At 36.4% G+C, this 18,259-nt stretch overlaps 1 protein-coding gene across 1 annotated transcript in view; it reads left to right on the top strand.

Moving 5' to 3' along the window:
* LOC127624035 (protein mono-ADP-ribosyltransferase PARP8-like) overlaps positions 1-18,259 on the top strand; it is a 60,113-nt gene that overhangs the window by 11,714 nt on the left and 30,140 nt on the right. The window contains exons 3-6 of the mRNA XM_052098645.1: positions 1,914-1,951; positions 4,446-4,535; positions 16,110-16,180; positions 16,312-16,380. Coding sequence (XP_051954605.1) covers positions 1,914-1,951; positions 4,446-4,535; positions 16,110-16,180; positions 16,312-16,380 — 268 coding nt within the window. The remainder of the gene's footprint in view (positions 1-1,913; positions 1,952-4,445; positions 4,536-16,109; positions 16,181-16,311; positions 16,381-18,259) is intronic.

The following is an 18,259-nucleotide window of genomic DNA, read 5'->3' on the forward strand; positions in this document are numbered from 1 at the left end:
AATGTTACAATCAAGTAGGGCTTTCTATTGATTGTTTTTTTAATTTGGTCAATTTGATTTAGATTGTCAAAAGCCATGGATCGATCTTTTACTCTATATGCAACTGTCCACTACAATGAGAGGAAATCACTCACATTTATGGAGCATTCACATTTGCAAAGAAATTGTACACTGTGCGACTAAAAATGTAGGCTATATGTGTCAATTGGTGGTAATGTTTAGATTTCACTCACCAGTAATTGTGTAGTGTAGTGGTGGAGTATTCAACAGCAAGATGCTTTCACTGTGTGTTGAGAATTAAAGTTGCTCCGTGTAATATGTTATCATTATGGTGGAGAGTGGAGCTTGTGCTAACGATGAGGACAGGTTGATGTCGCACATGAACTTTGTTGAACAATTACTCTGCTAACCATAGCATAGTTACTAAACTACACACTGTAGTGCTTACAACCAACATCTATTTAGTATGTTATCATTCACTTTCACTAGTTAGTACATAAAGAAATAAGAGATTTTTTTGAGTTACATTAACACGTCAGTTTTGTTGGGTTCACCCAATTCAGCTATGTTCTTTCTACACAAAGTGTTTGTGTTGAGATTACACAATAATTTTAAATTAAGAAAACTAATTTCAAACATGTGGAATCACTCTCCACTGTTGAATCAAGGTCAGCCAAAGAGCAATTTTACACCATATAACCCTGATATTTGATATAAACTATTGAAAGTTGGTTAATCACCTTTGTTACATTATCAAACAAGCTATAGGATATTTCAAGCGGTGAAAAGAACAGACAAACGCATAATCCCAGAGATGCAGTCGTTTTCCGTGAATAATCCATCATGCCTGAGATCAACAAATTATGTTTAAATTTCATCATCTTGGTATAACTGAATTAACATAATTACTGTGAGTTCTAAATTGTGACAAGCTCTAATTCAAAAAAATGTTGCATTAGATGTGGATGCTGGCAGATCACTTAAAATAAATAACTTTGGGTTGTTTTGCATACTGTATAAAAATCCTGAAAATTATTAATTTATGAAGTCGATGAGGAAATATCATAATTTGTTGACATCAGATTAATGGGGTAGAGTTTGTATGTGCTAGGTGAAGGCATCAAAAGCAGATCTAGTTTGGCTACTGCTTTGGAATTTTTGGAGGGTTTTTATACGGCTGGGCGTATATCTCGATATTCAATATATATCTCAATAATTATGTTTTTGCTCTCAAATTAGCAAAAAATCTAAACTGCCATTGTAACCATGTTAGATTAATATTTCTAAGGCATTAAATCTATTTAAAAATGAAGGCATGCTTACTAAGGTTTTTCAATAAATTAACACAAGGGAGAGTAAAATGTAATCATTTTCAGTGATTTGCATGTTTATACTTATATTTAACACACATTCATATATGGAAGCTTAATAAAAGTCTTATTTACCTTCATATATTTTTAATAAAACATTTCTTTGTGAATGAACAAGGTGTGCAAAACTACTTCACTTATTTTTTGGAAAACAGATGAATATTGCATAGTACTAAATTATTACTGTGGAACCCAGTCAAATTTATTATTATAATATAATACTGAATTATTATTATTATTATTATTTTCAGGATAAGATTTGTTAAAGATAAATTGCTATTTACTTCTGTGTTTGTTTTCACTACATAGATTGACATAGGTACAAAGAATAACTCCAGTGATTGTCAGTCACAAAATGTGAACTCCCAACTATGTTGCACATTGATTAAGAGTGAATTGTGTTAAACTCTATTGTTTTTTTTTTGTACCAGAAATGTGAGAAATTTGTTTGTCAGGGTACTATATGGTAAGAGTGTATAAGTGCCAGTATAACCCATTATAGTCCATCACTTCTAATGTTAATATTTGTCTTTTCTTTTTTAGGGTGTCCTATTCTGTTCACGTCTCTGATGATTATCCAGGTATTGCACAAATGGATGAATGGAATGGGATGGGGTAGGATGTAATGTAGTGTAATGGGAAAGGGATGAATGGATGGGTGAAGAGTATGGATACCCCCAAACTTTCAGCTGCATTGCTCAGGGATGTAAAGAGCAACATTCTATTTATTACAATAAGGACTCATTGGGGGAAATACATAACACTCTAATAAGCATTTTTAATAACACTTTTTGTATCGTTACTTTTCAGTAGAAATGCACTGAGGATGTATTATCGGCTGCCGATAATTATTGACAATTACTGACCAAGTTAAAACCATTGGCATATCGGTAAAAACAGATGGTTTATTTATAACTAATTGGTAACACACATTGTAAAAACTAATAATAGGCTAATAGACACAATATGTAGAAGGGTTGGCACTCCTTAAAACATGTAATATTTCATTTTTTTTTCTCATCTCGTTCTCACGTTAATGCAGAAAATATGCCATAAACGGTCATGACCGTTGTGAAAGGGGCTACATGATGAGGGGAACCAAAACGCTTTGAAAAAAGCAGACTTTGACTTCTGAGATATCGTAAATTAGATATATTGGAAATTATTTATTGTTAGAACAGTAAAAAAAAAAAAAGCTAGAACAGTAAGAAAAGCTTTTGTAACTCTTCATAATTTTTTTTAAGCATTACTTAGTAAAACAGTGATCTGATGACAAAATAAGGTAAGTGGCAAAATATCGGTATCGGCCTATAGTTTTTTTTTTTATCGCTGTTGATATCGGCCAAATATTTTCATATTGAATTAAATATAAGTTTATAAATTATTGATAAAATGGAAACAAAAAGCATCTTTAGCCCTATTCGGACAGGATTAGTTTTCTAAATTACGTTTGAGTTACAATTATTATCATCCAGCGTTTGAGATTTAATGTAATGATTCGGACGGGACTAAAGATCTCTGTGTTGGGAGTGGGAGTGTCTGTTTTCTAGATTGCTGACATTACAGAAGGTACACATAATTTAGGTGATAAAAGTTACATATCTTTTAAACTTTACCAGTTTAAATTTAAAATGAATTATAATTAAAAAAAATTTTATATGATTGTTTAATTTATTGGTTATACAATTTATGGAAGTGGCTGCGAATAATATCTTAAAAGTTTAGTATTGAAATATGATACATTTTGTACAATATTTTATATTATCTAATGAAAACAAAAATAAATGTATAAGTCTGTTTTTTTTACTTTGGCTTTTAGGATTCAACAATTAAATTAGACTTCAATTAAATCAATTGTAATGATTAATATGTATGTAATTATCTTATTGTAATGACTATTATACTGCTATGTATGCCCAATGTTGCTGATATAAAATAATATATATATTTTTAAATAGATTAAGACTCTCATGCCAAAATCTGCAGCAGCAAAAGCACATGCTTTTTCCCACTCACTGAAACGTATTCCACAAACATTACTTTCCCAAAATATGTTAACTAACATAGATATATCTCAAAATCTACCACAAGAAAAAGTGCAACGAAAACTGTAAAAACTGTCATAAATCTAAAAAGCATGGATGTTGATATCTCTGTACAAATATCTCTGACTGGGGCGTACCTTGCATATAAGTATGATCTTAATGTTCATTAAGTTCAAAATACATGAGGTGAAGTGTTGTGATCATTCCAGATATCAGCAATCACTGACATTTGCATTCAGGCGAGATTAGATTTCTCTGAGGACCCTTGAGTTTGCCAAAAAACAGCAAGTAATTTGCTCTGAAATTACTCTGAAGGTCAGAAATACAGACTTGTCAGATTCGGACGGGATTAAAATCACAAAGTACATCTTTGAAACAAATTTCCAGAACATCCTCGGAAATCTAGTCCTGTCCGAATAGATGTATATAATGCTGAATTTTACTTTTTGGTAGCTGATTTTGGGCAGTTCCCCAGTGCACTCTGAATTCAGATATATTTGCTTACTAAGGTTTATTAAATAATCAGCAAAAAGCATTTGAGTATTTATCCCCCTCAACATGCACACACTAAAACGGAAAGCTACAATTTCCCTATTGCCTCGGGATTTTGTTGTTAAGCTGTGATATTGGTATTTTTGTAAGTGTAAGATTGATCTTTGATATTTTGATTCAGCACACAAGAGTTTTGCTCCAAATCTAAGTCTAGAAGATGCAGAGATCCTCTTTGTCAGAGTTTTGTCTAGCCTGATTCACAGCATAGTGGAAGACAGTCAGCTTTGCATAAGAATGAGGAATTTGCTTGGCACAAGCAATGCCACAGGCTATGTTAACCTGAAAATAGCGGATTGCCATAGAAATAGCATCTTAGTTTGCTCTCATGTATTTATATTAATAATTTATATATAAATTGCATTCTAATGTTGAAGGCTTCGACTACCAGTTGCTGTCAGATACATGATTACACTGTTTGTTCTTCTTTAAGTTGCTATTCTAGAAACGTGTTCATAGCACCTGCTTATTGTCATTTCAGATAACACATATGTGTCTAACTCTGAAAACGATGATGAAGTGTTAGTCACCAGGGATCCAATACCTGTGATTTTTCACAGAATTGCAACAGGTAAGAACCTTTGTAATTTAATTGTAAATCATACAAGAACTGCAGCTACAGAAAACCAATGAACCAGCTGAACAATATTACGTTTTTAAATTCACTCCTAAAGGGAAAGCTAAACCAGTAACCTTGCACACTTTGAGTGTACTTGATAGGAATATTTAAGTAGTTTTCACCTCTGATCAAGGCCCTGGCAACTGAAATTGTTTGTTCCAACCCTAAACTAGTGACCCTGATTTTAACCCATACATTAAACTAGAATTTTATGAGTTTTATGAATTTAGTCCAGAGTTTGAACAACATAATACATTAGGTCTGATCTAAATTATGGCTATTGCTTAGAATGGTCTTTTAGACCAAAGTATTGTGCAGTACCATGGTGCAGTGAAAGTATTGGATGGTAATTCCATGGTGGTACTTTGTAATATATAATGTACTGAACGTTTACCATATAAATATATCATAGTATTTACATGGTGCTCCAAGAGACGTCAAAGAATACCATGGTGCATGTCCAAAACAACATGGCTTTTCCATGGTACCCTGTCCAAAACACCATAGTACACATGATACTTTTTGTTAGTTGAAGCTCATTATTTTAAAGAATATTGTTTAGGATAATAATCTAAAGATCCCATTATTGCAGTTTTCATGTGTGTTAGCCTATATTAATTCCCAAGGTGAATACATACCTTGACTCCAAGGGTCTAAAGACAAAAAATCATCTACGGAATTTTGGTGTCATTTTGGAGACAGACCTTAGTTTCAGTAGTCAAATCAAATCAATAACTAAATATAGCCAGAATTAACAGTTTTGTATCCATTCAAGACTTGGACATGCATTCATCATCAGTATGGTGGACTACTGCAATGTACTCCTATCTGGCCTTCCCAAAAAGACCATTAGACACCTGCAGCACATTCAGAATGTCGCTGCCAGGATTCTCACCTGAACCAAAAAATCTGAGCATGTTATTCCAGTAATATGACTGGAATAATATGTGGTGGTGCAGCGGTTAGCACTGTTGCCTCACAGCAAGAAGGTTGTGGGTTCAAACCCTGGTTGCCCCGGCCTTTCTGTGTGGAGTTTGCATGTTCTCCCCGTGTCTGCGTGGGTTCTCTCCGGGTACTCCGGCTTCCTCCCACCATCCAAAAGACATGCAGGCTAGGTTAATTGGTGTCTCCAAAACAAATTGCCCGAGGTGAGTGTGAGTGTATGTCTGTCTATGTGTGGCACTGCGATGGACTGGCGACTTGTCCAGGGTGTCCCCCGCCTTTCGCCCAATGTTAGCTGGGATAGGCTCCAGCCCCCACGACCCTGTACACAGGATAAGCGGTTGACGATGGATGGATGGATGGATGGATGGATGGATTATTCCAGTCCTCAGGTCTTTACACTGGCTTCCATTTACATTTAGAATTGATTTTAAAGTACTATTAATTGTTTATAAATCACTGAATAGCCTAGGACCTAAATACATTGCAGATATGCTTGTTGAATATCAAACTAATAGACCTCTCAGATCATTAAGATCAAATCAGTTAGACATACACAGGGTTCACTCAAAACAACGTGAGACAGCATTTAGCTATTATGCCACCCGCAGCTGGAACCATCTTACAGAAGAGGTCAGGTGTGCTCCAACAGTAGCCACATCTGTTTAGCTTTGCATTTCCATTTGCAAGAGCACTGAGCTGCTCTTACTGATTGTACTGCATAATTTTATTCCTGTATTCTTTTTCTTTTTTATTAATTTTATAAATTTGTACTTTCTTAATCTATTTTATTAATTTGTATTCTTATTTCTTGTTCTTAATTGGTTTTAACATTTATCTTGTATTTCCTTTATCATTTTTATGTAAAGCACTTTGAATTGCCTTTGTTTATGGAATGTGCTATATAAATAAACTTGCCTTGACTATATTAAGTCATTCTTTGTTTTGGAGCACTTTAGTTTCACTGGCTGAATATCTTGGAAATAAATTGAAGTGCATTTCTTCTGCTCCTATATTTAGAAAGTCATATGTGCCAAAACAATGTGGCAGAACAGCAACAGTCTTGACTAATTTACTCCAGCAGTTAGTTAGACACGTATGCTTATCACACCTAATATTTTTCCAGTCCACACATTCAATAAAAAGTGTTGACATTTCCTGACAGTGCATTATAATTAATGAGTCTGTGTACACAGCTGCTGATGGATCTTAGATGCGCACAGCTTGTCAGTTTTAAATGTTTTCTGACTTGCTGCACAAACAGTGCTCCATTTTTATTTGATATAAATGCAAGCACAACCTCATGGTCCAGACTTCACTGTTCTCTTATCACTTTAATGTGACTGTGGAAGCCTACGGGCCAAATCCGGACCAATCATTTCTATCTGGCACTTCTGATTTTGATAAAATCACTTTGCAGTCTGAAACATAAGAGCCTCTCTGCGTAAAACTCAACGTGCAACATCATTCAGAACAGTAGTCTTCAGTTAGCATTAGAGTTCGACCGATATGGCTTTTTTAATGGCCAATGTCGACATCTAGATAGCAGGGTGGCGATTAGGCAGATATAATGCCAATATATGACACAATTTAATATAGTAAATAACATATGAATTTGCAACAAAAAAAAAATTATAAACTTATTTAGCAATACATTTACTCAAAAGTGTACACAAAATTTTTACTTTAAAAAAAAGAATCTTTAAAAAGATTACATTAGGTGCTTCCCAATCCGCACACTTCTGCTCTGTTCTATGACATTTTGTAGTGTAAGTAGTGCAAATAGTATGTTAACACTGAAAATGCAACAAAAAGAAGTGTACTTTAAGTACCCGGTTGATACACTTTTTCAACCATTAATCCGGCGTGTGGAATGTTGGACACTTCATGCACTCAGCACTCGGGCTTGCTGTACGTAACGGAAGGGGTGGAGTTACCTAGCTATGCTGCTTGTCTGATAAAACAGTTGTAAATTACCATCACCCCAAGCTGGATACAAGTGTTGAACTGAGGTTGGCTAACGCGCTATGAATGTGCTTGAAACGTCACTTCCTTCAGCTGTTAAACGGCGAATGCTTTAATTTAAAAAACTTTAAGTGTTCCAATTGGGACAATAATACACTTTAAAAATTCATATACTACATGGCTGAGTGTATAGTATTTTTTGCAAGTGCATAGTGTATAATGTGGGACACCGCTATTGTGTTTTAAATGGTAGATGACAGTTTCTTCTGATTTCGATTTAGTCATCTAATTTAAGTAATTTATTTGAACAAAAACATTATATTGTGTTATATATTAGGAAGAAGGAAATAGTGCACACAGTTGTCTAGCAACCATGGATGGCATGTGCACAGTAGCAATCGCATTTTCTCACAAAATACAAAATCTAAATAATTGTACATCTAGTTCATTGTGAATAAGACATGTACTCATAGCGCAAGTGAAGCACTTTTACTTTGAATCTCTCATTTGCTATTGTGGATCCAGCAAGCAGCAATCTACTGACAGCTCTCAGTTAACATGGCTCAGATTGCCTGCTTGGATTGTCACAGACTGACCGTCATGTAACATTTTTAAATCAGAGGAACTGAGTTTTGATCCAGGATGACCAAACTCTCTTCAGTTCAGAGGAAGATGTTATGAGTCAATACATATAGCCAGTTGTGACAGTAAGTCAGTAAGAAAGAAAACACTTGATTTTTGTGAGGTTCATGAGTTACAACCATTTAAACAAGATATCCGCATATTTGCAGACAGTATATGATATATTTGTATCTATATATATATATATATATATATATATATATATATATATATATATATATATATTTTTTTTTTTAAGTTTTATTGATATTTGCCTTCTTATCATGAGACAAGACAATTAAAAGTTATAGGAAATTTTGTGGGGAGAGAGAGATGGAGAATGAAACAGGCGAGCACTTTAATATTATGAGCTCAAACATGTCTGTTGATATGCGGGACTCTAAACAAGGAGTTGTTGCATACCAGTTTATTATTGTAGTAAAACGATGGCACATAACAACAAAACAAACTGTGATTGGTTGTTTACCTGTCTCCAATGACTCCACGTGCAAGCAGTCGATTCTCTGTGCCCTCACGGCTTAATAAATGAATTGGCCGATGCCGATAATTGAGGGCTTGAGACGAAGAACCATATAAGTCCATATTTTCAAATTTTGAATAATAACATTTTTTGAATTTGGACACTGAATATTATATTATTATTATTTTTTTGACTTGAAGATAGACAACAAAAGCTTCACAATTCTAATGAGATAAGATTTTTTAGTATCAATCTTAAAAATAAAAAGTTGAGTAATTTACATTTCTGGAATGTGGAAGAACAGTATATGTCCAGTTAATGTGGAATAACAGTACAAGTCCAATTCATCATATCACTTTAAACCACTGGAGATTTGATTCCTTTATCTTAGTTTTAATACAGTAACAGAACCTTAAAAAAAATATTAAGCATTTCTTTCTTTCAATTTCTTTTATTTTTTGCCAACGTAAATCACAGAACAAAAACACGGACAATACAGTACGAACAATGAACAATACATAGGCCTACTTATATTGCAGAAAATAGACATCAGTACAAACAATAAACCGTACATACAATCAACAAGACATACAAACAATAAACAACAGTAATAACTGTAAACAATACATATTTACAATACAGACATACATCATCATCATTCCATGCTATGGTTCCATATGCTAGTTTACCATTTTATAATACAGTTCATAAATCACCCCATTCATTCATTTACTAAATAAATAACTATATATTCCTATTATACAACATAAGATAAGGCATACAAGATAAGCTACAACTACTATTATGATTAATTTTACACAATGTACCCCACCTTACCCTGCACATGACCTACACATACCAGGCTACTCTTCACATTCTAATGTCCCATAAAATGCTTGGGCCACCGCTGGCATGTAGGCTAGCATTTTCATAAGATCCCGGTGCTTCTCCTTCTTGACGGGCAGAGGGTCCTCGTAAGCACGAGCATACGTGGTGGAGAACAAGGGAGCTGGAGGTGGTTGATTCTTCCTCTGTTTGGTGATCAGCCAGGTCTTCCATCCCTCGTAGAGGCTGTGGCTCCCTTTTGTGTGGACACACCATGGATCAGCAGCTGAAATCATTATTCAACAAGAAATTCAATAAAGATTCTTCTTTCACGCACATATCCCCAACACTGTTAATCTCAGAAAACCAACTCTTTAGTTTTTTACCTGTCACTTTCAGCCACATCATGGACGTGATTAGCAAGCCAGGTGGACGCTTTAATGTTGCATCAGGGAGCTGCCTGAAGTCTGCACATTTCATCTCAATTACTTTGAATGGATGCTGCTGCCTTGCTCCGGATCATCTCAGCGACATCGCTGGGGGTGTGGAGTGTGGACACCTTACGCCTCTTGTCCAGCGTGGCAAAGGAACGGTCACAGGGAAGGAAGGAGTGACAAGACACCATGAACTTCTGCTCTATCTGACTGAAGTACCCTCTAGATACGAGCAGGGCCATGAGGTTTAGGACTCGCCAGTTGTTGTTCTGCCCACAGCATCGGTCACTATAGATGACGAGCTTCCGTTCCTTTGCCTGGACAAGGGGAGCGAAAGATGTTTCTGCCCACTTCAAAAGACAGCTTGCCACCTCGATGGAACCTCTGTGAGCGATGCCCTTATGCCAGAGGCACATTGTAGGAGGATTGTCAGTGCCCATCTCCTGGATACAGAGGTTGTAGTTGGCCAGCTGTCGTTGATAGTACACGTTGGAGTGTGTCAGGTTTGGCGTGAACACTGCCCCCTGCATGTCGATACAAATGACATGGCAGTCATCATTGGCTTTGGCCCTCGCTGTGTCAGCCTGCAACTGGGTGTACGCTTTTTCAGCTTTCCGGTGGTGAAGCTCACTCTCGGCTGCGATCTTCAACCTTTCTCCATCTGTTGTAGCAGCTGTTAATTTTGAGAACAGGGCGTCACATTTCGCACAAGTGTCACTTCTTGGCTGCCCAAAACTGAGGTTCTGCTGCTTGAAGAGGTCCCTATAGAGCCAGAACCTTGCAGTGGATGTTGGATTGTTTTCCTTGTACAGGCGGAACATGCGGAGCAGGTTTAAATCAGGGCTCAGGTACTCCCTCTCCACATCTCCCTTCATCCGTGAGTAGTGGTTCGGTTGGCGTGGGAAGCTCAAGATATGCTCTCTTATCCCCTCTCTCACTGCAGGATGAATGCTGTGAGGCCTAAAAAATAAACAATGAACAAGGGAAATATAATAAACTATGCTGGTCTGTTTTGCACAATTGCATTGTTTCTGTGACCATGAATGTATAATTCTAAACCTTCTTCTAAACTATAGGATTTTGTTTTTCACATACAGTCATTAAAGGGATACTTCAGGATATACAGTGAGGAAAATAAGTATTTGAACACCCTGCTATTTTGCAAGTTCTCCCACTTAGAAATCATGGAGGGGTCTGAAATTGTCATCGTAGGTGCATGTCCACTGTGAGAGACATAATCTAAAAAAAAATCCAGAAATCACAATGTATGATTTTTTAACTATTTATTTGTATAATACAGCTGCAAATAAGTATTTGAACACCTGAGAAAATCAATGTTAATATTTGGTACAGTAGCCTTTGTTTGCAATTACAGAGGTCAAACGTTTCCTGTAGTTTTTCACCAGGTTTGCACACACTGCAGGAGGGATTTTGGCCCACTCCTCCACACAGATCTTCTCTAGATCAGTCAGGTTTCTGGGCTGTCGCTGAGAAACACGGAGTTTGAGCTCCCTCCAAAGATTCTCTATTGGGTTTAGGTCTGGAGACTGGCTAGGCCACGCCAGAACCTTGATATTCTTCTTACAGAGCCACTCCTTGGTTATCCTGGCTGTGTGCTGCGGGTCATTGTCATGTTGGAAGACCCAGCCTCGACCCATCTTCAATGCTCTAACTGAGGGAAGGAGGTTGTTCCCCAAAATCTCGCAATACATGGCCCCGGTCATCCTTAATACAGTGCAGTCTCCCTGTCCCATGTGCAGAAAAACACCCCCAAAGCATGATGCTACCACCCTCATGCTTCACAGTAGGGTTGGTGTTCTTGGGATGGTACTCATCATTCTTCTTCCTCCAAACACGGTTAGTGGAATTATGACCAAAAAGTTCTATTTTGGTCTCATCTGACCACATGACTTTCTCCCATGACTCCTCTGGATCATCCAAATGGTCATTGGCAAACTTAAGACGGGCCTTGACATGTGCTGGTTTAAGCAGGGGAAACTTCCGTGCCATGCATGATTTCAAACCATGACGTCTTAGTGTATTACCAACAGTAACCTTGGAAATGGTGGTCCCAGCTCTTTTCAGTTCATTGACCAGCTCCTCCCGAGCTGATTTCTCACCTTTCTTAGGATCATTGAGACCCCACGAGGTGAGATCTTGCATGGAGCCCCAGTCCGAGGGAGATTGACAGTCATGTTTAACGTCTTCCATTTTCTAATGATTGCTCCAACAGTGGACCTTTTTTCACCAAGCTGCTTGGCAATTTCCCCGTAGCCCTTTCCAGCCTTGTGGAGGTGTACAATTTTGTCTCTAGTGTCTTTGGACAGCTCTTTGGTCTTGGCCATGTTAGTAGTTGGATTCTTACTGATTGTATGGGGTGGACAGGTGTCTTTATGCAGCTAACGACCTCAAAGAGGTGCATCTAATTTAGGATAATAAATGGAGTGGAGGTGGACATTTTAAAGGCAGACTAACAGGTCTTTGAGGGTCAGAATTCTAGCTGATAGACAGGTGTTCAAATACTTATTTGCAGCTGTATCATACAAATAAATAGTTAAAAAATCATACATTGTGATTTCTGGATTTTTTTTTTTAGATTATGTCTCTCACAGTGGACATGCACCTACGATGACAATTTCAGACCCCTCCATGATTTCCAAGTGGGAGAACTTGCAAAATAGCAGGGTGTTCAAATACTTATTTTCCTCACTGTAGCATTAAGCTTTGTATCATTAGAAAACCGAATTATTTTTAGTATTTTCGAATTACCATGCTTTCCTCCCTCATATCCCCCTGAGATGAGAGATTTATGTATTTTTTGTCTGGAAAAAATCCTCCGATGACGCAAAAATCGTCATTGTTTACATGCACACATTTTGTTTCAATCTAACTGAATTTATTCCGATTTGTGAATCTGAATGTAGTGTTTACATGAATGCCAAGCATGTGATCGATTGATGTGTGCGTTTTAGCATTGCAATCTGGGAGTTGTTGTCTTTCATCCCCATAAATCAAAAATAAATTTTCTGGCTTTTCTCAGTCTAGAAGGCTCCAAATTCAAAAATAATTTCACATTTCTACTACATAAATGACCCATTTTAAATACATTAATCTTTCCAGAGTTGAAGTATCCCTTTAAGATCCACATGTTGTAATGATACAAAGAATAATCATACATTACATTTGCATAGCACTTTACCTCTGATATCGATCTCAAAGTGCAAAAATATGTTTCCTGACTGGGCAAGAACAGTGAGCTGAATCCTAACCATTATGGTACGTGCACGCTGGCGTTATAGGGTGGAAAGGCACCCGACGCCTTATAATGCCAGCGTCCAGTGCACCATTAGACCAGGGAATGTTGTAGGGCAATGGATGCTGACAATGGTGAAGCTTTAAAAACTAACAGGACGAGAGCATGAGGTCCTTCAAGATTTTTTTTTTTTTACTTACCTGTTCTTATGTTTTCCTCTGAAGTCCTCTAATGGAGACCTGACTTTATCTACCTGCTCTGTTCCCTCAGACTGACTGCCTAACTTTTCTTGAATAACCTTTTCAAAGATAAGTAACTTTAAATAAATATGTTATGGACAATGTATCTAATTAAAATCATGCATGTAATACAAAATTAACAAACGGAAAACGCTAGGCTATATAAAACTTGCCTGTAGGCTGACTGTTGGTCAGTTGAAAGACTGACATAAATGTGAGCTTACAAACAGCAAGTCTTTGGCCTCCTTGTTGCACATGGTACTTGAAGGTGTACTTCCTCTTAGTTATCTCAGTTTCAGGCCCACGTGGTCGTCTGCGACTCACCTTGTGCTAGAAGTAAAAAGACATGAAGTAAAAATACATTTACCATAGCGTAGCAGGCTAGCCATAGTGTAGAGCTGTCAAGTTAAGGTCATTAAGTACGTGAGTAGGCTTTGGTTAGGAGAATGAATAAGCCATGTGTATGCCTTTTAGGGCACCAAAGCGCTGTGGTCTGTAATGCACTTGGTGGCCTACTTGATGCCGATCATCCTTCATCCATCCTCACAAAATTTAACATTTACAGTGATCAGGCACATGTGCAGTCTTAGTGAATTGAAGGCATACAGTAGTATTCAATTCACTGGTTATTTCATGGGCCTACATTGTGATGCATTGCATACTGTTGACATGATATGGTCATGAATTGCTTAAGTTAGCCTACCTGCTCCAAACCAGAGAGAATGATAGCCTGCTGCCTCTCATAAGAGACAGCATAAAACTCTGTGAAGAGCTGGAGTTTTCTTTGTTCTGTTAGGCTTGAACACTGCCTGGGACACGTCTCATTGCACACCTTGCCCTTAACAAAAACAAAGTCACATTTGCTGGGTTTTTTTTTTTAGCTATAGAACACTAGAGCTATTAGCAGCTATTAAGGTTACTAGCTAGAATATATAACAGCTTACACAATCAATGCATTTTTTTTTATTATTACCTTTTATAATATAATTATTAACGAAATGCTAATATCTTCCGATTTATCGGCATCGACGATATAGCGGTCGACCACTTGTTTGCATAACAAATGAATGAAGAATAGTGATCCTTTAAAGAAAATGCACAAAATATTTTTTAAAAGCTTTTAGTTTACATGCATAATGTGTTAAACGGGCGTGTCTCATTTTTTCAGGGTCTGTAGTGCTCGAAAAAGAGATAACGTGAACACTACTGAACCTGCATACATGCAGATACCCTGATGGTTTCGTCCTGTTGACAGCTGTGAGTCAGCATACTCAAACATCAAATGTTTCTCTGTGGTTTTCTTATTTAGGTTCATATTGTCTAATATATGGGGTTTTAGCAAATCTAAATGTTATAAAAGGTTTCATAGTTTGTAAACAATAGCCCTAAAAAGTTAAAATGATCAAGGTTTTATTTTCAAAGTAAAGCTGAACAAAAATGTTTCAAAAAAGGTTATTAGGTCATGTTTGTTTTTCAGTCAGTTTTTACAAAGTAATTTATGGCCAGATCTTAACCATTTTTAATTGAATACTCCTGAGAATTTTTATGTAAAAAAATAAAAAGTGAAACCGTGTTAATTGTTTTTAGTGTTGTTTTTAATGTTAACATGCTACTTACAATGAAAGTGCTAGCTAAGGTAAATATGGAAAAAGTTTTAATTTGGATAATCTGGCCCCAGCAATACAATTATTGAAGAGACATTTCCTAGCTTTTAAAATGTTTCTTTTTTTTATTTTATTTTAAATTAAAGGGGCCATCTATTAAGACCGCTATGTCTAAAGCACAGTGCTATTCAATACGTCATACACGCAAAGTCAGTGGGAATAGCAATTTAGTTTTGTTATTTTTGTGCCAGCATGCACTAAGTCTTAGACCCTGCTTTCACTTGGCATTAAGATACATTTCAGGTGATCCGATCACATGTGGTCAGCCCTAAATACAGGACTAAACAGGGTCTAAAATGTTTATTGATCCAGATCAAAAACACACCTGTCAACCAACCACTGTGTTACAATAAGAGTTTAAACTTTGTGGTCTACGAGCAGCTTTAAAAATAAATAACCATCCCATGAGAAGCATAAACATCTGAACCTCAGGTTAATACAGGAAGTCCACTAAAATAACGCATAATTCTGCTCGAAAGTTGCGTTTTTTCTTAGATTACATTTCAGATGCATGTAGATGCAGATTTTGGTGACTTTGTTAAATTATAAAGAATGTAAGTATATTTAATCATATTGATTTAATGACAGACAAATCATGGCTAGTTTTAAAAGTAATTAATAGCTTTTCAATATCATATGCTGGTGGAATCCCCAAACTGCAAATGAGGATCTGAGTTTAGAATTTGCGCAGAGAATAGACGTGGTTCTCAGACATCTCGTCGCAATGACCTATTTCTCAGGAAAATAGCAAATTGCAATTTGAGCCAATTCATTAACATACATTACACCAACAGTTTGTATGCATACTGTATGCCCACAGATAGTGCAAGCACTCTCACCCACTTCCACTTGTATCGCAAATAGTGCCCATTGCTAATTTTGTTACCATACAAATCATATAAGATTTACACAAAATATATGTTCTGCATAGCAATGGTGAGCTAGGTTGGTGAGTATGTGGAATGATGCCTATTCAGGACATGATCAGGCTTGTCACAGAGATTATGCCAGATATGGTCTTTCATAAAGTGTTTTATGTTTCACCTGAAATTATTTCATCATATTATGTCATACTCACATTTTGCTTTCGCTGTGTCTTTAGAAATACGTGTAAATAATGATGCCACCAGCTGTCTGTCTATTAAATCAAAACTTCAAATTGAAAAAAACTCGGTAAGAACGTACAATGTCTTTTATTTTTTATGAAATATGTTTTATTTTCAAATGTATGCTAGACAACAAATCAGTTGTCAAACAGTATCTATTATGACTAATGTCCTGACATGCTTTTGAAATTTCTCTAGTACCATTATGCTATAGAGGAGGATTCAGAGGGTGATAACGATTCTGAGGAGTTCTACTATGTTGGACAGGTAAGTTCAAATGAATCTTGTGTACATGATATTCCCAAATGATATATTATATTAAAGGTGCTGTAATCATTTATTATTTTGTGTATACAAGGAATAAAATGTCACTGCTACCTGACAGATATCAAAGAAATAGCTGGCCCGAGAATCACATCTATATCTGTGACAGGCCTGGGCTCTGTTAGAGTCCAAAAAAAAGGATCAGGAGCAGGGTATGCACCTTCTTAGCCAATTAGAGAACTAGCATATCAAATAACACTCTTGGGATGGAAACCTGACTACTGGCAAAAATCTGAATATCTCAAAGACCTTTTGCAAATAAAGTAGGGATGCTCCGATCAGGATTTTTACAGCCGATACCTATCTTCTTGTCACCTGATCAGCCGATTCCAATCCTGATCATTTCACCTTTTATCAATCTCTCTGTCACAACTGGCTATATGTAAGCTTTCTGCAAACTGCCACTAGTCATTGAATTTTCCTCTTCACAGTAATATCACTTTGCCTAGTTTTTGCTGACAACCAACACAAAGAGTACACAGACTTTTCATATTCGCCATACCTCTCCAACTGCATCATTCTTAACGGCTCAGTTAAGTTTGTTGATTACATTTGAATGTGCATCTAGGAATTTATGCTGTAAATGTGTTTCCAGCATGGTTAATGCTTGTCTTTTTACCAAATAATAAATGTATCCACAAATTTTATTCACATGTTTGTTTCTATACTGCTTTTTTATGTTATATCCCAAAATTAGCATATAAATAAATGTATGGAACCTACTACAATGTGAATCATTTTGTGGGTTCAGGTTTGCTGACTCATCTTTGGAAGGCGGGGTTTAGAAAAGGGCCGTGTGGTTGAACTATAAAAATGGCGAAAGTATAACGGCTGAAATTGATTACACCTTTAAATGAACATTTTATGAGTTTTGCATGAGCAAATACAATGTAGTGAAAAGTGTTAAAAAAATTATATCTGTAGAAGTTTTAGATTTAGAATTTGCTTAACAAGGCCCCCCTGTTCACCACATGAACTGATCCTTACGTGGTCACATCTACTAATCCTCTTACAGGTATAAAACTGGCCCCAAACCCACAGCACCTGAGGCTTGAGGATTTTATTTTCATGGTAAATTTATTAAAGTAGCTTCAACTCATATAGAATAATCTTTTATAACTCTTAACTTTTAATGAGTAGTCCATCACTCTTCTGAGAAGGTTTCCATCATAAGAATTAATGTCTGCACATGTGACTTGGTCTTAAATTAATCATGTGACCATACACTGGAGCAAATCAGTTAAGCTGGAGAGAGTGAGTGCTGTGTAGCCTGTGAGGAGCAGTCCAGTGGTGATGAAGATGCATGCCCAGGCTGTGAATGCTTACTGGTACTTTCTCACTCTAATGTGGCCAATTGCAACTTTCACATCCTTTGCTGTTCTGGGAACATTCGATTATAGAAGACATGAGCAGATCACATCTAAAAGCCTTCAGAAGATGCTTCCATGCAATATGCAGGCAGATTCACACTGCACTAAAAAATAGCTAGTGAATTTTCATGATCTCAGGACTATTACCAATGTTGCAAATCAGTTTATCATAGAGTTTTCAAAATGTTTGTTTTGAATGATACCCAGCCCTAGTAATACTGTAGTTTCTGTATAGTAACCATGATTTTACTATATATTGTAATCATGACAGTAACCATGTTTATATGGTTAAACTATGATTACTGTTGTAAAACAGTGATTGTTCTTTAAGAGCAAACATGTTGATGTGTTTACCAAATAGATTATTCTTTAGATTTGGCAGCAGTATTTTTTTTTAACAAAGCAAATACTAAACCATACCGAAACCGTGACCCTTATTGTGATACAAACCG

Source organism: Xyrauchen texanus, chromosome 3 (genome assembly GCF_025860055.1).
Source record: "Xyrauchen texanus isolate HMW12.3.18 chromosome 3, RBS_HiC_50CHRs, whole genome shotgun sequence".
Lineage (NCBI taxonomy): Eukaryota > Metazoa > Chordata > Actinopteri > Cypriniformes > Catostomidae > Xyrauchen > Xyrauchen texanus.